At 46.8% G+C, this 24515-nt stretch overlaps 1 protein-coding gene and 1 pseudogene across 4 annotated transcripts in view; both read left to right on the forward strand.

The window, feature by feature from the left end:
- The window catches only part of LOC119953176 (cystinosin-like), a 76601-nt gene that overhangs the window by 29970 nt on the left and 22116 nt on the right, over positions 1 to 24515 (forward strand). For 3 of the 4 annotated variants that reach the window (XR_005457973.1, XM_038777137.1, XM_038777138.1), the window contains one exon: positions 12302 to 12439. Coding sequence is in view for 3 of the 4 variants with exons in the window: in XM_038777137.1 (XP_038633065.1) it covers positions 12302 to 12439 (138 nt within the window). In the remaining variant the exon portion in view is untranslated. Of the gene's footprint in view, positions 1 to 9202; positions 9382 to 12301; positions 12440 to 24515 lie in introns of all 4 variants that reach the window. The other variant, XM_038777139.1, reaches the window with a different exon arrangement.
- On the forward strand, positions 12005 to 12205 carry LOC119953781 (annotated as a pseudogene).

The raw sequence follows: 24515 nt of genomic DNA on the forward strand, positions 1-24515 counted from the left end.
AGTTAGTAAGGTTCAAATCAAAACATATTTATTATATACACAGTCAATCGCTACTCATGCATAAATACTACAAAACTAGACTACTTCTACCACTAAAGGCCAATACTTATCTTTTGGAAAAGGAACCCACTGGGTCAGGGAACAATGGCCTCTTCAATCCCGAGACTGCAGGCTTCCAGCTGGTATGGACTAAGGGTCAGGAGCGCCTATCTTGTAGCGTGCGTTGACTGGACACTTAATTGTTGGTGCAGCTGCTAGGCAGGTCAGGGTCAAGTGTTGTTTCGAGCTGCTGAGTGACCCTGCCAAGAAGTCTGCAAATTGAACTTGGGGACTCTAATTTATAGTCCCCAGGGGCTTTGTGCCCTTTTGGGCGGGCCCCATACCTGGCTCCAATTGATTGGATCACATACCAATCGATTGGTTTGATTTCCCCAATACTGGGGTGTTTCCTGATCGCTGGGCGGTTCTTGTGCGTTCGTTAGCCTCTTTTGTTTCGGACTCCTGCTGGCGCCGAGGAGTCTGGTTTTACCTCGATTGTCCTTCGTTGTAGCTATTGTGCCCGGGAATCGCTCATTAATAAGTATGACTGCTGGTTTCAGTGCTGTCTGCTTTCTGCAAACCGAATACACAGGAAAACTCTGCAAACTGCTTGTTTTTCTGAGACTGTCCATTTTTCCCTGCGTTCTTTGCGAATCTCCATTTTAACTCGGGAAGTGGCCAACCCAGGTGGCTACACTGAGCACCAGGGAGGCAAACAGCATCCTAACATGCAGTGCCCAATCTGCTTCTATTTGAAGGATGGATGAGAAAGGTAGACTCATTAAGCGCAGTTCATTTTTTTGAACTGAAGTTTAATTTTATGTGCTTGAAGAGGAAGCATTTTCAGAGCAGTGGAGAAAAGGTAGCGAAGTGAAACTAATTGGATAACTTTTACGAAGAGCTGGCACAGGGCCACAGCCTTTCTGTGCTGTTTCATTTTATCATAAGCAAAATGTAACTGTAAATGTTTCTGTACTTTACAGCCAGCATTTGCGCAATGTGCACCCTTTTATTCAGAGCATCCTGAGTGAGGGGCAGTTTCCTCCTCAAATTCCCCTGATGATTGGATTGTGTTTTTTTCAATCATGATTTGAAAAGGAGCAGAACCCCAGCTTATAATGGAATAATACTGATTCAAATTCAAGCGTGCGTGGCTGAGGTGATCTGTAGTCCATAAAAAGGTAGACGGTGGTTTAATGGTAATGTCACTGAAACAGAGGCCAAGGAGAATGTCTGGGGGCACGAGTTCATACCCCAACATGGCAGCTGGTGGAATTTAAATTTAATTAATAATCTGGTAGGCCTGTGGAATACATTGAGGAAGTAGTTAAACATTTTAAGTTTTCAAGAAGCAGTTAGATACAGCACCTAGGGCAAAAGAGATCAAAGGGTATTGGGGGAAAGTGGGATTGAGTTGAATGATCAGCCATGATCATAATGAATGGCGGAGCAGGCTTGAAAGGCCGAATGGCCTGTTCCTGTTCCTAGCTGCTATGTTTGTATGGTGATTGGCTCTTAATTGCCCTCTGAAATGGTGTGGCTGCCGCACGGTTGAAGGGATGGGCAACAAATGCTAGCCCTGCCGGTGACGCCCACATCACATGAAATAAATTTTAAAAATATGCTATAGTCAGAGTTGGAGGTCTGACTAGATATTTTTTGTGATTGTTGTCTGAGGCAATGGTTAAAAGTGTTGGAGAATGCACCCACTTCATTGGTGTATCGCTTGTATTGAACTGGTAAGGTGCTAGATGAGAGGTGAGTCATCTAAATAAGAGGAAGGGGACAGTGAGTGGGTAATAAAAGAGAAGCAGTATGAATGTCAGGATGATCAAAGTAGGAAGTTGAAATATTGAACTAAAAATATTTGAAACGCAGAAGTGAAAATGTAAAATAAATGAGGAAGTAGATCAACTGGAGGATAAGGCGGGGGAACTGTGGTACAGGTAATGATCGATAACTATGCTGTGCAATATATCAACAAGTGAGAAGGGCCTCTGAAATGGTGAAAAAGTTAATGAATTTGGTTTTATTTATCCACTCTTTGGATGTAGACATCACTGGCTAGACCAGCATTTATTACCCATCCTGATTTGACCATGTGGAGCTGGTGATCTTCCCTTTTTGAACTACTGCAGTGTATGTGCTGTTATATAGTTCCAGGATTTTGATCCAGTGACAGTGAGGAGTGGAAATATATTTCCAGGTCAGGGTGGTGTTGGGGCTTGGGAGGACACTTCCAGTTGGTGGTGTTTCCGTGCAACTCCTACCCTTGCCTTTCTAGGTTTGGAAGGTGCTGTGTAAGGAACCTTGGTGTGTTGCTGCAGGGCATCTTGTAGATCATACACACTGCTGTATAAGTGCATAGCTTGTGGAGGGAGTGAATGTTTAAAATGGTGTATAGGGTGCCAGTCAAGTGGGCAGCTTTGTCCTGGATGGTATTGAACTTCTTGAGTGTTATTGGGAGCTGCACTGATCCAGGCAAGTGGAGAGTATTCCATCACACTCATGATTTGTGCCTGGTAGGTGGTGGACAGGCTTTGGGGAGTCAGGAGGTGAGTTACTCACCACAGATTCCTAACCATTGACCTGCTTTTTTAGCCACAGTATCTTTATGGCTAGTCCAGTTCAATTTCTGGTCCCTGGAACCACCCAGGTGTTGATAGCAGGGAATTCAGCAATGGTAATGTCATTAAATGTCATGGGGAGATGGTTGGATTATCTATTATTGGAGATAGTCATTGCCTGGCACTTGTGTGACACAAATGTTACTTTCCATTTATCAGCCCAAACCTGAAAGTTGTCCAGGTTTTTGCTGCATTTGGATACAGGCTGCCTCAGTGTCGGAGGAGTCACGAACGGTACTGAATACTGTGCAGTCAACATTGAACATCCCCACTTCTAACCTTATGAAGGAGGGAAAGTCATTAATGAAGCAGCTGAAGGTTGGGCCACAGACAGGCCCCTGCCAACACTGCTACCAACACTCTCATGGACAGGTCACTCTACCAATATTGCTGTGGGTAGATAAATCTGTAACGTATAGATTGGGAAGGACGACGTCAGGTCTGTTTTTCCCTTTTGGTTCCCTCACCACCTGCAGCAGATCCAGTCTAGCAGCTATGTCCTTCAGGAGCCAGCACAGTCCATGATGGTGCTACTCTCCTCTTGGTGAAGGACATTTAAGTTCCCATCCAGAGTACCCTTGCCATCCTCAATGGTTCTTCCAATTGGCATTCAATATAGATGAGTACTGATTCATGATCTGAGGGGGCGGAGGGATAATCAGGAGATTTTTTTCCCCCATGTTTGCATTGTTGCCAAGAGATTTCATGAGGTCCCGAGTCACTGTTGAGGACTCCCAGGGCCATTCCCTCCTGTCTGTATATCACTGCGCTGCTACCTCCAGGGGACAGGGCATACCAGGTGATGGTGGTGTCTGGGACTTTGTCTATAGCTACAATTCGGTGTGTCTGACTGTGGGACAGCTTTTTCTTCATATTGGCCAAAAATCAGCAGAGCAAAGCCATTGCTGGATATTTGACATTGGCGTTAAAAAGATTGAGACAGCTCTGAGAGTTAATCCTGTCCCTAAAGGTAAAGAATCTTTATTGTCACAAGTAGGCTTACATTAACACTGCAATGAAGTTACTGTGAAAAGCCCCTAGTCGCCACATTCCAGCGCCTGTTCAGGTACACAGGGAGAATTCTGAATTCTCAGTTGGTACGGGAATTGATCCCACGCTGCTGGGCTTGTTCTGCATCACAAACCAGCTGCCTAGCCCACTGAACTAAACCAGCCCTGTATGCTGGTAAGCAGCCCCAAATGTGCTCTCCCTTACTCAGCTACCTCGGTAACTTCAGAATGAGCCAGGGAATGAACGAAGCACCCATGTGGTTTATTTCAGACTTCAGTCCTATGCCTCATCTAATCCTCTATCTTTGGAATAATAGCTTGCAATACACAGTAGTCAAGGACAGGAGGGGGGTCAATTTAAACACCCTGATTTCCCTGGTTTCTACCCATTTGCAAACAGAAATCTTTGTTTTATTCTGATTCCCACTTCATAAATTTCCCAGCCTGTTAATTTGGAAGTGTTGCAATCTTCTGTTAATTTACACATAAATCTTGATGCAGATGAAAATAGAAGGGTTGGTATATTTTTACAGGCGCAACAGTACCATGGTGTAACGGTGAGCAGTCTGAATCCAGAGATCCGAGTTCAAATCTCAGTGAAATTGGGGCTGTATGGTGGCAGAGTGGTTCGCGCTGTTACCTAACAGCGTCAGGGACCTAGGTTAAATTCTAACCTCGGGTGACATCCAGCAGAGGGGAGCAGAGCTACTGATCAGCTGTTCTGGGGAAATTTGCATACGTGCAGTGCGGTCAGCCTAAGTTGAAGGTGAATCTGCGAAGGGGACCCGAGGAGTTTGAGTGAAGGCAATCATCCAGCAGAGGGCAGCAGAGCAGAGCTACTGATCAGCTGTTCTGGGGAAATTTGCATACGTGCAGTGCGGTCAGCCTAAGTTGAAGGTGAATCTGCGAAGGGGACCCGAGGAGTTTAAGTGAAGGCAATCATCCAGCAGAGGGCAGCAGAGCAGAGCTACTGATCAGCTGTTCTGGGGAAATTTGCATACGTGCAGTGCGGTCAGCCTAAGTTGAAGGTGGTTTGTGGAGAGGCTGTTGGCAAGTGACAGTTAAACCCGAAACACTTCGTGAGTGTTTCCCACCCTACCTCCTCCTCTAACCAACCCCCCCACCCCACGGTGGTTGGGAAGCGGGAGCAGGGGCCTGTCGTGAAGGTGAGTGAGTGCCTTTAAAATTGCTTACCTTTGAGCGGGAGCAGGGTTTGAGGTAATATCAGGTAAGCTCTTCCTTTCTTGTTCTTTTTCTTGTTTTTTTTTAAATCTAGAGGTGATGTCAGGGAAGGCAGTACAATGCTCCTCCTGCAGAATGTTTGAGGTGAGGGACGCCGTCAGTGTCCCTGCTGATTTCATCTGTGGGAAGTGCACCCAACTCCAGCTCCTCAAAAACCGTGTTAGGGACCTGGAGCTTGAGCTGGATGAACTTCGGATCATTCGGGAGGCAGAGGGGGTCATAGATAGGAGCTTCAGGGAAATAGTTACACCAAAGACTGGAGATAGATGGGTAACTGTAAGAGGGACTGGGAAGAAGCAGTCAGTGCAGGGACCCCCTGCGGTCGTTCCCCTGAGTAACAAGTATACCGTTTTGGATACTTGTGGGGGGGGGGGACTTACCAGGGGTAAGCCATGGGGTACGGGCCTCTGGCACGGAGTCTGTCCCTGTTGCTCAGAAGGGAAGGGGGGAAAGGAGTAGAACATTAGTAATTGGGGACTCAATAGTCAGGGGCACAGATAGGAGATTTTGTGGGAGCGAGAGACACTCACGTTTGGTATGTTGCCTCCCAGGTGCAAGGGTACGTGATGTCTCGGATCGTGTTTTCCGGGTCCTTAAGGGGGAGGGGGAGCAGCCCCAAGTCGTAGTCCACATTGGCACTAACGACATAGGTAGGAAAGGGGACAAGGATGTCAGGCAGGCCTTTAGGGAGCTAGGATGGAAGCTCAGAGCGAGAACAAACAGAGTTGTTATCTCTGGGTTGTTGCCCGTGCCACGTGATAGTGAGATGAGGAATAGGGAGAGAGAGCAATTAAACACGTGGCTACAGGGATGGTGCAGGCGGGAGGGATTCAGATTTCTGGATAACTGGGGCTCTTTCTGGGGAAGGTGGGACCTCTATAGACAGGATGGTCTACATCTGAACCTGAGGGGCACCAATATCCTGGGGGGGAGATTTGTTAGTGCTCTTTGGGGGGGTTTAAACTAATTCAGCAGGGGCATGGGAACCTGGATTGTAGTTTTAGGGTACGGGAGATTGAGAGTATGGAGGTCAGGAGCACAGATTTGACTTCGCAGGAGGGTGCCAGTGTTCAGGTAGGTGGTTTGAAGTGTGTCTACTTCAATGCCAGGAGTATACGAAATAAGGTAGGGGAACTGGCAGCATGGGTTGGTACCTGGGACTTCGATGTTGTGGCCATTTCAGAGACATGGATAGAGCAGGGACAGGAATGGTTGTTGCAGGTTCCGGGGTTTAGGTGTTTTAGTAAGCTCAGAGAAGGGGGCAAAAGAGGGGGAGGTGTGGCGCTGCTAGTCAAGGACAGTATTACGGTGGCGGAAAGGATGCTAGATGGGGACTCTTCTTCTGAGGTAGTATGGGCTGAGGTTAGAAACAGGAAAGGAGAGGTCACCCTGTTGGGAGTTTTCTATAGGCCACCTAATAGTTCTAGGGATGCAGAGGAAAGGATGGCGAAGATGATTCTGGAAAAGAGCGAAAGTAACAGGGTAGTTGTTATGGGAGACTTTAACTTTCCAAATATTGACTGGAAAAGATATAGTTCGAGTACATTAGATGGGTCATTCTTTGTACAATGTGTGCAGGAGGGTTTCCTGACACAATATGTTGACAGGCCAACAAGAGGCGAGGCCACATTGGATTTGGTTTTGGGTAATGAACCAGGCCAGGTGTTAGATCTGGAGGTAGGTGAGCACTTTGGAAACAGTGACCACAATTCGGTGACCTTTACGTTAGTGATGGAAAGGGATAAGTATACCCCGCAGGGCAAGAGTTATAGCTGGGGGAAGGGCAATTATGATGCCATTAGACATGACTTAGGATGTGTTGGTTGGAGAAGTAGGCTGTAAGGGTTGGGCACACTGGATATGTGGAGCTTGTTCAAGGAACAGCTATTGCATGTTCTTGATATGTACGTACCAGTCAGGCAGGGAGGAAGGGGTCGAGCGAGGGAACCGTGGTTTACCAAAGAAGTGGAATCTCTTGTTAAGAGGAAGAAGGAGGCCTATGTGAAGATGAGGCGTGAAGTTTCAGTTGGGGCGCTTGATATTTACAAGGAAGCGAGGAAGGATCTAAAGAGAGAGCTGAGACGAGCAAGGAGGGGACATGAGAAGTCTTTGGCAGGTAGGATCAAGGAAAACCCAAAAGCTTTCTATAGGTATGTCAGGAATAAAAGAATGACTAGGGTAAGAGTAGGGCCAGTCAAGGACAGTGGTGGGAAGTTGTGTGGGGAGGCTGAGGAGATAAGCGAGATACTAAATGAATACTTTTCGTCAGTATTCACTCAAGAAAAAGATAATATTGTGGAGGAGAATGCTGAGACCCAGGCTATTAGAATAGATGGCATTGAGGTGCGTAGGGAAGAAGTGTTGGCAATTCTGGACAAGGTGAAAATAGATAAGTCCCCGGGGCCGGATGGGATTTATCCTAGGATTCTCTGGGAAGCCAGGGAAGAGATTGCTGAGCCTTTGGCTTTGATTTTTAGGTCATCATTGGCTACAGGAATAGTGCCAGAGGACTGGAGGATAGCAAATGTGGTCCCTTTGTTCAAGAAGGGGAGTAGAGATAACCCCGGTAACTATAGGCCGGTGAGCCTAACGTCTGTGGTGGGTAAAGTCTTGGAGAGGATTATAAAAGATACGATTTATAATCATCTAGATAGGAATAATATGATTAGGGACAGTCAGCATGGTTTTGTGAAGGGTAGGTCATGCCTCACAAACCTTATCGAGTTCTTTGAGAAGGTGACTGAACAGGTAGACGAGGGTAGAGCAGTTGATGTGGTGTATATGGATTTCAGTAAAGCGTTTGATAAGGTTCCCCACGGTCGTCTATTGCAGAAAATACGGAGGCTGGGGATTGAGGGTGATTTAGAGATGTGGATCAGAAATTGGCTAGTTGAAAGAAGACAGAGAGTGGTAGTTGATGGGAAATGTTCAGAATGGAGTTCAGTTACGAGTGGCGTACCACAAGGATCTGTTCTGGGGCCGTTGCTGTTTGTCATTTTTATAAATGACCTAGAGGAGGGCGCAGAAGGATGGGTGAGTAAATTTGCAGACGACACTAAAGTCGGTGGAGTTGTAGACAGTGCGGAAGGATGTTGCAGGTTACAGAGGGACATAGATAAGCTGCAGAGCTGGGCTGAGAGGTGGCAAATTGAGTTTAATGTGGAGAAGTGTGAGGTGATTCACTTTGGAAAGAATAACAGGAATGCGGAATATTTGGCTAATGGTAAAATTCTTGGTAGTGTGGATGAGCAGAGGGATCTCGGTGTCCATGTACATAGATCCCTGAAAGTTGCCACCCAGGTTGATAGGGTTGTGAAGAAGGCCTATGGTGTGTTGGCCTTTATTGGTAGAGGGATTGAGTTCCGGAGCCATGAGGTCATGTTGCAGTTGTACAAAACTCTAGTACGGCCGCATTTGGAGTATTGCGTACAGTTCTGGTCGCCTCATTATAGGAAGGACGTGGAAGCTTTGGAACGGGTGCAGAGGAGATTTACCAGGATGTTGCCTGGTATGGAGGGAAAATCTTATGAGGAAAGGCTGATGGACTTGAGGTTGTTTTCGTTAGAGAGAAGAAGGTTAAGAGGTGACTTAATAGAGGCATACAAAATGATCAGAGGGTTAGATAGGGTGGACAGCGAGAGCCTTCTCCCGTGGATGGAGGTGGCTAGCACGAGGGGACATAGCCTTAAATTGAGGGGTAATAGATATAGGACAGAGGTCAGAGGTGGGTTTTTTACGCAAAGAGTGGTGAGGCCGTGGAATGCCCTACCTGCAACAGTAGTGAACATGCCAACATTGAGGGCATTTAAAAATTTATTGGATAAGCATATGGATGATAAGGGCATAGTGTAGGTTAGATGGCCTTTAGATTTTTTCCATGTCGGTGCAACATCGAGGGCCGAAGGGCCTGTACTGCGCTGTATCGTTCTATGTTCTATGACTGTGGAGTTTGCACTTTCTCCCCGTGTCTGCGTGGGTTTCCTCCAAGTGCTCCAGTTTCCTCCCACAGTCCAAAGATGTGCAAGTTGGGTGGATTGGCCATTCTAAATTGCCCCAGAGGGTGGGGTTTCAAGAATAGGGCAAAGGATTGGGCCTGGGTAGGATGGTCTTTCAAAGGGTCGGTGCAGACTCGATGGGCTGAATGGTCTCCTCCTGAACTGTAGGGATTCTATGAGAGGGGTTTCGCAACATCCATACCCTTTGACACACACACAATAAAGAAAAAGGAAGAGGGCTCAGGGCACAACCACAATAAATTACAACTTTCAGTTTTACATGTTCCAGAGTCCAGAATCAGGAGTCAACTGGAATGTTCCTCCCAAGGGAAGGTTGGCTGATTGTAGAATGCTCCGTCCTTCCAGAGCAAGGCTTCCACAACAGGAGAAGGCATGTAAGAAGAACAAAGAATACAGCACAGTGAGCTTAGTGGAATTGGAGACATGTTTGAAGATGGTGCATGCAGGGTGAGGAAGCTTCCCGAAGAGTGTGAGCGGATCCCATCACCAATTACCTACCTGTTGTGCTTGTCCTTCCAGGCCCTCAACTCTGCACTGATCACGTATCCTATCACCAAATGCCTGTATCTTTCTCTACCCAGTCTGTTCATGTGTCTATCCAGATAAGCCTTTAAGGTCATAGAATCATAGAATTTACAGTGCAGAAGGAGGCCATTTGTCCCATTGAGTCTGCACCGGCTCTTGGAAAGAGCACCCTAACCAAGCCCACACCTCCACCCTATCCCCATAACCCAGCAACCCCACCCGACACTAAGGGCAATTTTGGACATTAAGGGCAATTTAGCATGGCCAATCCACCTAACGTAAAGGTATCTGCCTCAACCACTTTGAGTGCATTCCAGGCCAGCTCCGCACTGTGTAAAATACCCCCCCCCCCCCCAACCCAACATCTCCACTGAACCTCTCACCTTGAACTTGTGTCCCCCTTGTAATTGTCATTTCCGCCCTGGGAAAGGCCTCCAACTGTTCACGCTATCTGTACCTCTGATAATTTTATAAACTTCTATTAGGTTGCCCATCAGCCTCCGTCTTTCTAGGGAGAACAATCCCTGTTTGTTCAATCTCTCCTGATAGCTAATACCCTCCATACTAGGCAACATCCTGGTAAACCTCTGCATGTAGAGTGCGTTAGTCAGGAGGTTCCAGTCGTTGGCAGGTTTGATGAAGATCTGAGTTCTTTCTGCTGCCACAGGTTTGCTGGTCGACAGCACAGGTTGTTCCCTGGAGTTATGTTCTCTTTGGAGGTCAGACAAGAATTCAGTTAAACCGAACAATATGACGATGCAGCTTGCGGGAGGTCCTGTGATACAGAACCTCAATGTTGCACACAGTATGTATATTCCCAATGCTGGAATCTAGGTGTTTAATCGGAGGCAGGATTCCTTTGTTCTAGGAGACACTAGTTTCAGATTGGTAAACTGAAGCTATCCTGTCAAAACTATTGTGTAAGAACTGCCAGTGCTTCGGCCATTAGCACCGTTATGGAGGATTCAGACCAGTTTGGAGTTAGCTGGATCAGATTCGCCGTTCCCATGGACATCGTTACTTTGAAACTGCTACAAGGCATCAGGTGACCAGCTGGAGGTAATTTGCCAGCTCAGCAATTGCCCATTTGGAAAAGCACAGAAAAATAACTTTATAAATTAGTCCAGCTAATTGATATTTTATTGTATTTTTTCATGTTTCAACCGTGACACAGTGAAGCATCCCAAAGTACTTCACCAGGAGCATTAATTAATTATTGTTAACGTAAGAATTTAAAATTATTTGCTTGAGATGTCCCTATTGAAGTAGCAGTGCACTGTCAGACGTTGGCCATTGTTGAGCATCGGAACCCTGGGATGTCTCGGCATGTGCATATGCGTGAATCGTACCTGGGAATTTTAAATATCTGTTGGACAGCAATATGCTACCCAGATCCCTTTGGGATGCCTCTCACACTGACGCCACCATTATAGACTCGGTCTAGATACCTTGATCTTTCAGATATACTCAGATATTTGTGTTGTTAATCACAGGCATAGCACCTGGGTGGAAAGTGATTAACAACAGAAGCTGTTTTGGGAAGGCCTCAAAATGTGTTTAAAAGCCACTCTTACACATATATTACAGAGTGGTACGGTGAGAATTGTGCTTTGTGGATTATCACTTGCACTCTGGATAGCCAGTAGTTCCTTCTAGAATAAAGTGGGGTTGGGAGAAGAGGGGTGTGGACTGCGAGTATTCATCTCAGTAGTTCTTGGTGACGATGTGGAGTTTACATATAGACATAGAACATAGAACATAGAACAGTACAGCACAGAACAGGCCCTTCGGCCCTCGATGTTGTGCCGAGCAATGCTCACCCCACTTAACCCACGTAACCCGTATACCCGTAACCCAACAATCCCCCCATTAACCTTACACTACGGGCAATTTAGCATGGCCAATCCACCTAACCCGCACATCTTTGGACTGTGGGAGGAAACCGGAGCACCCGGAGGAAACCCACGCACACACGGGGAGGACGTGCAGACTCCACACAGACAGTGACCCAGCCGGGAATCGAACCTGGGACCCTGGAGCTGTGAAGCATTGATGCTAACCACCATGCTACCGTGAGGCCCCTAATTGACAAGTGCAGATATATTGTGATGAATGTAGAAATTGTTATACATTATATTTCATATTTGTGGCAGTAAGGTTATTAAAAACCCTGGTTTAAAATATATTCAAGGAATTATGCCTACTAAAGCAACAGTGAAAGCGTCGAAAAGATGAGGTAATGATGGATTCAAACTACTTATCTGATTACAGATAAAGGGCAAGAATAGTGTTTTGATTGCTGTAGATTCCCTTGAGTCTAGATAATTTATCGGGGAGAAAGTGTTTTTTAGTCCTAGCTAAGCAGTTCATGGAACTTAGTGGGATACAGATGATGTAATTAATGGGAGGATCCAGACCTGTCTGTAGTTTTATAGTCTGCTAGTACAGTTTTCCATGGAATTTGAGTCTGACAAGACAGACATGTACTGGAACTCTCTCCGAAAGTCTCTATACAAGCTGAACTTGTAATCTATTTTGTTAACTAATCGCTTCTCGGCCTTTTGGCTAAGATCAAGTGTAGTATCTGCTCTGCCTTTTGCCTCAGATCTGGTATGTCTCTTGTGGGGACCATGAATTGGATTCAATTTGAATTGGATTTTTGAGCAGGCAAGGAGCTGGATTTGGGGTTTGCCCCGTCCACACTCTTGTCATTTTATTTTTCCCTTCGACCTCTGATGCACCTTGAGGCATTTGCCACTAAAGGTGCTGTTTCCACTCCAGTATTTGATGACCTGTGGTTGTTGCTACTTGTTTATCTGACTCTATTCCATTGTTTTTGTAGAACTCTGGCAAGAATTCAATTTATGGTGGTGCAGAGCAGTGTCCTGAGCATCATATGTCAGGTGATTGGCTGGATTTATTTCCTAGCCTGGTCTATTTCCTTCTATCCACAAGTAATTGAAAACTGGAAACGTAAAAGGTAAGTTTTGTATGTTGCAAATGTGAGGAGCTCTTTGCATCATTTGTTCTTTTTAATGCAAAAAAGTTAAAATTCCTGCTCCAATTTGAACTTTGTTTTCAAACTATTTCATACGGGTGTTTTTCATTGCTGAGGTAGCTGTAATTTACTGTGATTAAAAACACCAATGATTGGAATTTGTAGCAAACATGAAGACATGTGAATGATGCTCATTGTTAATGTTCAAGTTGGTGAGCAACTCATGGCCAGAGAGATGAGACTCCATCAATCGTAAATTGTCACAAGTTATTGGATAAATAACTTCACAAAAATGACATCTTGCACTTAACCTCCCTGCGATTTCTGCAAAGTTGCTTTATTTACATGTAATTGCCCTTTTAGCCACAAAGTTAAGTTTATTAATTAATAGTTCAAGTAACTTTTTCATGATGTGATAATTATTGATGACTTTCTGGCTCAGACAGTGAACATATAAAAACGTAGGGACTTATTCCTTCTGGTTTTTTGTACTCGGTTTCTCTTTCCTCTCTTAATTTTCTTTCCCCCAACGCTGTGTCTCTGTAGCTCATTTGACTTTAATTCACCCAGCTTAGACTTTCCTGTTTCTTTGACAATAGGACATAGAAAAATACAGCACAGAACAGGCCCTTCGGCCCACGATGTTGTGCTGAACTTTTGTCCTAGATTAAGAACAAATTAATCTACATCCCATCATTCTACCGTAATCCATGTACCTATCCAATAGCCACTTGAAGGTCCCTAATGTTTCCGTCTCAACTACTTCCACAGGCAGTGCATTCCATTCCCCCACTACTCTCTGGGTAAAGAACCTACCTCTGATATTCCCCCTATATCTTCCACCATTCACCTTCAATTCATGTCCCCTTGTAATGGATTGTTCCACCCGGGGAAAAAGTATCTGACTGTCTACTCTATCTATTCCCCTGATCATCTTATAAACCTCTATCAAGTCGCCCCTCCTCCTTCTCCGTTCCAATGAGAAAAGGCAGAGCACCCTCAACCTTTCCTCGTAAGACCTACTCTCCATTCCAGGAAACATCCTGGTAAATCTCCTTTGCACCTTTTCCAAAACTTCCACCTCCTTCCGAAAATGAGGCGAACAGAACTGCACACAATACTCCAAATGTGGCCTTACCAAGGTTTTGTACAGCTGCATCATCACCTCACGGCTCTTAAATTCAATCCCTCTGCTAATGAATGCTAGCACACCATAGATCTTCTTCACAGCTATATCCACTTGAGTGGCAACTTTCAAAGATCTATGAACATAGATCCCAAGATCTCTCTGCTCCTCCACATTGCCAAGAACCCTACCGTTAACTCTGTATTCCGCATTCATATTTGTCCTTCCAAACTGGACAACCTCACACTTTTCAGGGTTAAACTCTATCTGCCACTTCTCAGCCCAGCTCTGCATCCTATCTATGTCTCTTTGCAGCCGACAACAGCCCTCCTCACTATCCACAACACCACCAATCTTCGTATCGTCTGCAAATTTACTGACCCACCCTTCAACTCCCTCATCCAAGTCATTAATGGAAATCACAAATAGCAGAGGACCCAGAACTGATCCCTGCAGTGCGCCACTGGTAACTGGGCTCCAAGCTGAATATTTGCCATCCACCACCACTCTGACTTCTATCGGTTAGCCAGTTCGTTATCCAACTGGCCAAATTTCCCACTATCCCATGCCTCCTTACTTTCTGCATAAGCCTACCATGGGGAACCTTAACAAATGCCTTACTAAAATCCATGTACACCACATCCATTGCTTTACCTCCATCCACGTGCTTGGTCACCTCCTCAAAGAATTCAATAAGACTTGTGAGGCAAGACCTACCCCTCCCAAATCCGTGCTGACTATCCCTAATCAAGCAGTGTCTTTCCAGATGCTCAGAAATCCTATCCTTCAGTATCCTTTCCATTACTTTGCCTACCACCGAAGTAAGACTAACTGGCCTGTAATTCCCAGGGTTATCCCTATACCCTTTTTGGAACAGGGGCATGACATTCGACACTCTCCAATCCCCTGGTACCACCCCTGTTGACAGTGAGGACGAAACTATCATTACCAACGGCTCTGCAATTTCATCTCTTGCTTGCCATAGAATCCTTGGATATATCCCGTCAGGCCCGGGGGGCATGTCTATCCTCAAGGTTTTCAAAATGCCCAACACATCTTCCTTCCTAACAAGTATCTCCTCGAGCTTACCAGTCTGTTTCACACTGTCCTCTCCAACAATATGGCCCCTCTCATTCGTAAATACTGAAGAAAAGTACTCGTTCAAGACCGCCCCTATCCTGCCTCAATGCACAATCTCCCGCTACTGTCCTTGATCAGACCTACCCTCGCTCTAGTCATTCTCATATTTCCCACATATGTGTAAACGGCCTCGGTGTTTTCCTTGATTCTACCCGCCAAAGATTTTTCATGCCCTCTCTTCGCTCTCCTAATCCCTTTCTTCAGTTCCCTCCTAGCTATCTTGTATCCCTCAAGCGCCCTGTCTGAACCTTGTTTCCTCAGCCTTACATAAGTATCCTTCTTCCTCTTAACAAGACATTCAACCTCCTGTCAACCATGGTTCCCTCACTCGACCATCTCTTCCCTGCCTGACAGGAACATGCATACCAAGGACACGTAGTATCTTCGTCCTTCCTTGACAGCCTATGTTCCCAACTTATGCACTTCAGTTCTTGTCTGACAGCATCGTATTTACCCGCACCTATTCCTCTCCATTACTAAAGTGAAAGTCACAGAATTGTGGTCACTATCTCCAGAATGCTCCCCCACTAACAAATCTATCACTTGCCCTGGTTCATTACCAAGTACCAAATCCAATATGGCCTCCCCTCTGGTCAGACAATCTACATACTGTGTTAGAAAAGCTTCCTGGACACACTGCACAAACACCATCCCATCCAAACTATTTGATCTAAAGAGTTTCCACTCAATATTTGGGAAGTTGAAGTCACCCATGACTACTACCCTGTGACTTCTGCACCTTTCTGAAATCTGTTTCCCAATCTGTTCCTCCACATCTCTGCTGCTATTGGGGGGCCTATAGAAAACTCCCAACATGGTGACTGCTCCTTTCCTATTTCTGACTGCAACCCATACTACCTCAGTAGGCAGATCCTCCTCGAGCTGCCTTTCTGCAGCTGTTATGCTATCTCTAATTAACAATGCCACCCCCCACCTCTTACCACCCTCCCTAATCTTATTGAAACATCTGGGGCAGCAGGGTAGCATGGTGGTTAGCATAAATGCTTCACAGCTCCAGGGTCCCAGGTTCGATTCCCGGCTGGGTCACTGTCTGTGTGGAGTCTGCACGTCCTCCCCCTGTGTGCGTGGGTTTCCTCCGGGTGCTCCGGTTTCCTCCCACAGTCCAAAGATATGCGGGTTAGGTGGATTGGCCATGCTAAATTGCCCGTAGTGTCCTAATAAAAGTAAGGTTAAGGAGGGGGGGGGGGGTTGTTGGGTTACGGGTATAGGGTGGATACGTGGGTTGAGTAGGGTGATCATGGCTCGGCACAACATTGAGGGCCGAAGGGCCTGTTCTGTGCTGTACTGTTCTATGTTCTATCTATAGCCAGGAACCTCCAACAACCATTTCTGCCGCTCTTCTATCCAAGTTTCCATGATGGCCACCACATCGTAGTCCCAAGTACCGATCCATGCCTTAGGTTCACCCACCTTATTCCTGATGCTTCTTGCGTTGAGGTATGCACACTTCAACCCATCGCCGTGCCTGCAAGTTCTCTCCTTTGTCAGTGTTACCTTCCCCACTGCCTCACTACACGCTTTGGCGTTCTGAACATCGGCTACCTTAGTTGCTGGACTACAAATCTGGTTTCCATTCCCCTGCCAAATTAATTTATCCCTCTCGAAGAGTACTAGAAAACCTCCCTCCCATGATATTGGTGTTCCCCTGGTTCGGATGCAACCCGTCCTGCTTGTACAGGTCCCACCTTCCCCAGAATGCTCTCCAATTATCCAAATACCTGAAACGAAAGGGAAAATGCTGGAAAATCTCAGCAAGTCTGGCCGCATCTGTAGGGAGAGAAAAGAGCTAACGTTTCGAGTCCGATGACTCTGTCAAAGCTAACAGACAAAGTGGGAAATATTTATACTGTGGAGTGAGAATGAAAGATGAGTCATAGCCACAGAAATCCAGGGACACTTGGTGCTAATGGCCACAGAAACCAAGGGGAAAGAGTGTTAATGGCAGTCCCCAGAGAGGACAAAAGATGTGAACGGTCAAACAGCAGAGAAACTAACATCAGAGGATGAACTGTAGGTGTGGGGGGAGGGGAAGGGGGAAGCAAAGAGGAGAAAGGTGCAGGAAAGAAAGAAATGGTAAAAGACAGTTCAAATGAAATGAAAACAAATGGGTCGAGGTGGGGCTGATCATCTGAAGCTGTTGAATTCGATGTTCAGGCCGGAAGGCTGTAGCGTGCCTAACCGGAAGATGAGATGTTGATCCTCCCAGTTTGCGTTGCGCTTCACTGGAACATTGCAGCAGGCCAAGAACAGACATGTGGGCATGGGAGCAGGGCCTTTTGTTAAAATGGCAAGCAACAGGAAGGTCAGGATCCTGAATGCGAACAGACCGAAGATGCTCAGCAAAGCGATCACCCAGTCTGCGTTTGGTCTCTCCGATATAGAGGAGACCACATTGGGAGCAGCGAATGCAGTAGACCAGATTGAAAGAGGTGCAAGTGAAATGCTGCTTAACCTGGAATGAGTGTTTTGGGCCTGGAATGTTAAGCATTGAAGAGGTAAAGGGGCAGGTGTTCCACCTTCTGCGATTGCATGGGAAGGTGCCATGGGTGATGGGAGAGGTACTTGGTATGGTGGAGGAGTGGACTAGATTGTCTCGGAGGGAACGGTCTCTGCGGAATGCTGACAGAGGGAGTGAAGGGAAGATGTGTTTGGGGGTGGCATCACGCTGGAGTTGGCGAAAATGGCGGAGGATTATGCTTTGCATACGGAGGCTGGTGGAATGAAATGTGAGAACGAGGGGGACTCTATCCTTGTTCTGGGAGGGAGTGGAGGGGGCGAGGGTAGTGGCGCGGGAGATGGACCGCACACTGTTGAGGGCCCTGTCCACAACTATAGGTGGGAAATCACGGTTGAGGAAGAAGGAACACATTTTCAAAGCACCATTTTGGAAAGTGGCATCATCGGAACAAATGCGACGAAGGTGAAGGAGTTGAGAGAAAGGGATGGAGTCCTTACAGGGTGTAGGGTGTGAAGAGCTGTAGTCCAGATAGCTGTGGGAGTCAGTGGCCTTGTAGTGGATATTAGTGGATAGTCTATTGCCGGAAGTGGAGACAGAAAGATCAAGCAAAGGAAGGTAAGTGTCTGAAATTGTCCAGGTGAAAGTGATGGAGGGGTGGAAACTGGAAGCAAAGTCGATGAATTTTTCCAGGTCTGGGCGCCAAAATAGTCATCAATGTATCGGTAAAGGAGTTGTGGCAGGGGGCCTGGATAGGCCTGGAACAAGGAATGTTCCACATACCCCATAAAAAGGCAAGCTTAGCTGGGACCCGTGCGGGTACCCATTGCTACACCTTTGATTTGGAGAAAGTGAGATGAGTTAAAGGAGAAGTTGTTGAGAGATAGAACGAGTTCAGCCAGGCGGAGGAGAGTGTTGGTAGATGGGAATTGTCCGGGTTTCTTTTCGAGAAAGAAACAAAGGGCTCTTCGGCCATCCTGGTGTGGGATGGAGGTGTAGAGGTATCCAAATACCTGAAACCCTTCCTCCTACACCATTCCTGCAACCACTTCAACTGCACTCTCTCCCTATTCTCGTTATCACGTGGCACCGGCAACAAACCAGAGATGACAACTCGTCTGTCCTGGCTTTTAACTTCCAGCTTAACTCCCTAAACTCATTTATTACATCCACACCCCTTTTCCTACCTACGACGTTGGTACCAATGTGCACCACAACTTCTGGCTGCTCACTTAAGGATCCTGAAGACACGATCCGAGATATCCTTGGCCCTGGCACCCGGGAGGCAACATACCTTCCGGGCGTCTCGACCATTGAGTCACTATTGCTTTTTTATTCTCTTTCTCCCCCCCCCCCCCCCCCCCCCCCCCCCCCCCCCGAGCCGGCTCCCTTCACGCTCTTTGAGGAAATGTAGGAAATGAAATGAAAGGAGCTTACACCCTCCTCACCTAACTCCCTTAGTCACAAAACTCTCACTATAGCACCCAAATTCAGCACTCCCTCAGTCACCAAACTCTCATTATTGCACTCCAATGCACCCAAATTCATCACTCAGCGCAAACAAAGTCTGCACTGTAACTAGCTCAGATTTATACTGTGACTCTAGCCTCTGAAAACTGGCCTAATCCAATTAACTAATTAACAAGCTCCAGCTGCAAGTAGCTACAAGTAGAACCTTTGTTTAAAGCTGATTGAAAATTCATCTTCTCAACCAAACAGCAACTTTTAAGTTAATTAACTAAATAAAAGAAAGACGAGACTTTAGATACAAATAAAAAATAAACCCTTAATATCCCTCAGTCACCAAACTCTCACTATAACACTCAAATGCACCCAAATTCAGCACTCAGTGCAAACCAAAGCAATCCTTTAACCTCATTGGTTAAGGAGGCAACTCCGTGTTACTCACCAAAGTTTCCAACAAAATGTTGCTCCCGCTTCACCATTGTCTACACACTTCCAAGTTATGCAACAAAACTATTTTGAGTTAAAGAGTGAAGAACCCCATCGAACTAATCGGCACATGAGATACCCCATTCAGCAAAATTCTGGGCCATTGGAAAAAGAGAGAAAAAGCCAATTTGATGCCTTGTCATTACAATTTTTGCCACATATCTCGGGGTAATAGACTTCACAATAATTACAGTATAGCGTAGAAATGTGCATTAGGTCAAAGTCCTATAGTTACAGTGCTCTTCACATGACTGCTGTCTGTGTCTGTTACTGAATTGCTATGTCTATCAGACCTATTTTCACTCTGCAACCATGCATTTATTTGCTGCTGCCTACAGTTCCTGCTCTGGGTGCAGCATTGATCTTTGAATTCTTTGCATAGGATATGGAAGCTAGTGAGCCGATGACACTGATGAACCTCAGTCTGCTTGTTATTTCACATTCTTTAATTAGCTCTTATGAATTTACACTGTGTTGGTATCTGTGAAAGGTTAAAGTATCTGAAGTACCACGCTAGGGGTTTAGTACTATTTTCAAGCTCCAGTGATCCTTACACATAATTTCATTAGGTAAGGATGAGCGAAAGGTGTGGAGCGCTTCACCAGGGCAGTGTTTAGATTAATAACATTTATCATTTCTATGAAGTTTGTCAGTGATGGAAAATTTCAAATGCCTAATCTGGCCAGTTATTAAATGCACAACCATCTACTTTTCTTGTCTATTTTCTTACGACATTGCTGGTAATTATGAATCACAGAAATACAACACAATCTAAAATCCATGCCATGTGAGATTAACTGTTTTATTTAGTCACGGAATGTGAGCTTCTTTGACGAGAAGGACAAAGGCAGTAGACGCATGGGAACATCACCATCTGCAAGTTGCCCTTGATGTCACACTTTCCTGACTTGAAATATTTCACTGTTTTTCACTGTCACTGGGTCAAAAATCTGAAACTCCCTCACTAACAGCCCTGTGGGTGTACCTACGCCACATGGACCATAGTGGTTCAAGAACCACTTACCACACACCGAAACATAGAAAATAGAAGCAGATGGAGGCAATTCGGCCCTTTGAACCTGCTGCGCCATTCGTTATGATCATGGATGATCATCCAAGTTGAATACCCTGATCCTGCTCCCCCCCCCCCCCCCCCCCCCCCCCACCCCCATCCCTTGATTTCTATAGCCCCAAGAACTATATCTAATTATTTTTTGAAATTACACTGATGTTTTGGCTTCAACTACTTTCTGTTGTAGAGAATTCCACAGATTCACCACTCTCTGGGTGAAGAAATTTTGCCTCGCCTCAGTTCTAAAATGTTTACCCCTTATCCAAATACTATGAATCCTGGTTCTGGACACTCCCACCATCGGGAACATTCTTTCTGAATCTACCCTGTCTAATCCTGTTAGAATTTCATAAATTTCTATGAGATCTCCTCTCACTCTTCTAAACTCCAAAGAATATAACCTAACTGACTTAGTCTCCTCATATGACGGTCCCACCATCCCAGGAATCAGCTTGGTAAACATTCGCGGCTCTCCCTCCATAGCAAGAAAATCCTTCCTCCGATAAGGACACCTAGTTTGGTACCTGCAGCAAACTCTCCGTCTTTCCATCTCAGAAATAGCTGATGCCCCAGCTCTCTACTATCCACTGTCTGCCAACTTGGAAAAAGCCCTGTTTATGCCAACTCTCTGCTTTTTAGTCATTACCAATCCTCTATCCATTAGCAATCCTCTGCCCATACTAAAATATTACCCCCCAACTCCATGAGCCCTTATCTTGTCTATTAACTTTAGAACAGTGGGTAGCACTGTTGCTTCACAGCTCCAGGGTCCCAGGTTCGATTCCCGGCTTCATTCACTGTCAGTGTAGAGTGTGCACATTCTCCCTGTGTCTGCATGGGTTTCCTCTAGGGGCTCCGGTTTCCTCCCAAAAATCCCGAAAGACGTGCTGTTAGGTAATTTGGACATTCTGAATTCTCCTGTGTACCCAAACTGGCATCGGAACGGCGACATGGGGCGTTTTTCACAGTAACTTCATTGCAGTGTTAATGTAAGCCTACTTGTGACAAGAGAGATTATTATTATTATTGAATTTTTTTTTACAATTCCAGGTATACTACAGCTACTGGTTCACCTTTATCTATCTACATCCTGAAAAAACTCTAAATTTGTCACAGGATTTCCCTTTAGTGAAACCATATTCTAATCATACTATGTTGTTCTGCATGCATTATCATAGAATTTACAGTGCAGAAGGAGGCCATTCGACCCATTGAGTCTGCATTGGCTCTTGGAAAGAGCATCCCACTCAAGCCCACACCTCTATCCTATCCCCATAGCCCCACCTAACCTAAGGGTGATTTATCATGGCCAATCCACCTAACCTGCACGTCTTTGGACTGTGGGAGGAAACGGAGCACCTGGAGGAAACCCACACAGACATGGCGAGAACTTGTAGACTCCGCACAGCCAGTGACCCAAGCCGGGAATCAAACCTGGGACCTTGAAGCTGTGAAGCAACTGTACTAACCACTGTGCTACCGCGCCGCCCAAGTCTATTATTAAGACTTCCTTAATAATATATTCCATCCTATTCCCAATAACCAATGTTAGGCTAACTGGCCTATGGTACACTGTTTTCTCTCCGCCTCTCTTGAAAAGTGGTGTAACATTTCACAATTTGTGACCTAATGGGACTGTTCCCGATTCTAAGGAAATTTGGAAAATCATTTTTTTTTTTTTTAAATAATTTTTATTGAATTTTTCAAAATACAAACATTTTAACCCCCCCTACATTTACATTTAAATTATAGCAAAACAAAGTCAAACCCCCCTACTTAACAAGAAAAAGAAAAAGAATCCCCCCCCCCCCTACCCGCGCGTCCCCCCCCCCCCCCCCCCCCCCCCCCCCCCCCCCCCCGCCGGCGAACCGACAGTCAGACCAACTTATCATTTCTAGCAGCGTCCTCGGGCAGGCCTTGCCCGTGCCACCGCCGCTACCGTACTTCCTTCGTCGTTTTCCCCCCCCCCCTTCCCCCCTCCCGCCCTCCCCTCCCCTCCCGGGTTGCTGCTGTCATGGCCTCAGTTTCTATCTCTGATCCAAGAGGTCTAGGAAGGGTTGCCATCGCCTGGAAAACCCCTGCACCGACCCTCTCAGGGCGAATTTGATCCTTTCCAATTGGATGAAGTTTGCCATGTCGTTTAACCAGGTGTTAACACTCGGAGGCCTTTCGTCCCTCCACTGAATCAGGATCCTCCTCCGAGCCACCAAGGACGCAAAGGCTAATATTCCAGCCTCCCTCGCCTCCTGTACCCCCGGTTCCACCCCAACCCCGAAGATCGCAAATCCCCATCCTGGCTTGACCCTGGACCCCACCACTCTCGACACCGTCCCTGCCACCCCCTTCCAGAACTCCTCCAGTGCCGGACATGCCCAAAACATATGTGCATGATTCGCAGGGCTTCCCGAACATCTAATACACCTGTCTTCACCCCCGAAAAACCGACTCATCCTTGTCCCCGTCATGTGGGCTCTATGCAGTACCTTAAATTGAATGAGACTTAGTCGCGCACATGACGACGACGAGTTAACCCTCTCCAGGGCGTCTGCCCATGTCCCGTCCTCTATCTGTTCCCCCAGCTCTAACTCCCACTTATCTTTCAGCTCCTCTACTGGTACCTCCTCCACCTCCTGCATAATCTTATAGATGTCCGAGATCTTCCCCTCCCCGACCCAGACCCCTGATAGCACCCTATCACTCACCCCCCTGTCGGGGAGCGCGGGGAACCCCGCTACCTGTCGTCTGGCAAATGCCTTCACTTGGAGGTACCTGAACGTGTTCCCCGGGGGGAGCCCAAATTTCTCCTCCAGCTCTCCCAGGCTCGCAAACCTCCCCTCTATAAACAAGTCCCTCAGTTGTCTAATACCCGCCCTCTGCCAGCTCTGGAATCCCCCTCCTGTGTTTCCCGGCGCAAATCTGTGGTTCCCTCTTAGTGGTGCCCCTATCAGACCTCCCACTTCCCCCCTGTGTCGCCTCCACTGCCCCCAGATCTTGAGGGTGGCCGCCACCACCGGGCTCGTGGTATACCTCGTGGGAGGGAGCGGCCATGGTGCCGTTACCAGTGCCCCTAAGCTTATGTTGCCGCAGGACGCCCTCTCCATGCGCTTCCAGGCTGCCCCCTCCCCTTCCATCATCCACTTTCGTACCATTGATGTATTTGCCGCCCAGTAATATCCGGAAAGGTTGGGTAACGCCAGCCCTCCACTATCCCTACTCCGCTCCAAAAAGACCCTTCTAACTCTCGGGGTGCCATGTGCCCACACATACCCCATGATACTACTCGTTACCTTCTTGAAAAAGGCCCTAGGGAGGAAGATGGGCAGACACTGGAACAAAAACAAGAACCTCGGGAGGACCGTCATTTTAACTGACTGCACCCTCCCTGCTAGCGACAGCGGCACCATGTCCCACCTCTTAAACTCCTCCTCCATCTGCTCCACCAGTCTGGAAAAGTTCAACTTGTGTAGGGTCCCCCAGTTCTTTGCCACCTGCACCCCCAAATACCTAAAACTTTTAACTGCTCTTTTGAAGGGGAGCCTCCCAATTCCCTCCCCTTGGTCTCCCGGGTGTATTACAAAGACCTCACTTTTCCCCAGATTTAATTTATATCCCGAAAAGTCCCCGAACTCCGCTAGTATCCCCATTACCTCCGGCATTCCCCCCTCCGGGCCTGCCACATACAACAACAAATCATCCGCATAGAGCGAGACCCGATGTTCCTCCCCTCCCTTGTCAGTCCTCTCCACCCCCCTGAACCCCTCAGTGCCATCGCCAACGGCTCAATCGCTAATGCAAAGAGTAAGGGAGATAGGGGACATCCCTGCCTAGTACCTCGATGGAGCCCAAAATATTCTGACCTCCTCCCGTTTGTTACCACACTTGCCATCGGAGCTGAATAGAGCAGTTTTACCCACTTGATAAATCCCTCCCCAAACCCAAACCTTTCCAACGTCTCCCACAAGTATTCCCACTCCACCCTGTCAAATGCCTTCTCCGCGTCCAGCGCTACCACTATCTCCGCCTCCCCTTCCACTGCTGGCATCATAATCACATTTAACAATCTCCGAACATTTGTGTTAAGTTGGCGTCCCTTCACGAACCCCGTCTGGTCTTCATGGACTACCCCTGGCACACAGTCCTCTATCCTGGTTGCCAGGACCTTTGCTAACAGCTTGGCATCTACATTTAAGAGGGAGATAGGCCTGTAGGACCCGCACTGGACCGGGTCCTTGTCCCGCTTCAAAATCAAGGAGATCAGGGCCTGCGACATTGTTGGAGGCAGAACCCCCCC

This window comes from Scyliorhinus canicula, chromosome 18, assembly GCF_902713615.1.
Source record: "Scyliorhinus canicula chromosome 18, sScyCan1.1, whole genome shotgun sequence".
NCBI classification, from domain to species: Eukaryota; Metazoa; Chordata; class Chondrichthyes; order Carcharhiniformes; family Scyliorhinidae; genus Scyliorhinus; species Scyliorhinus canicula.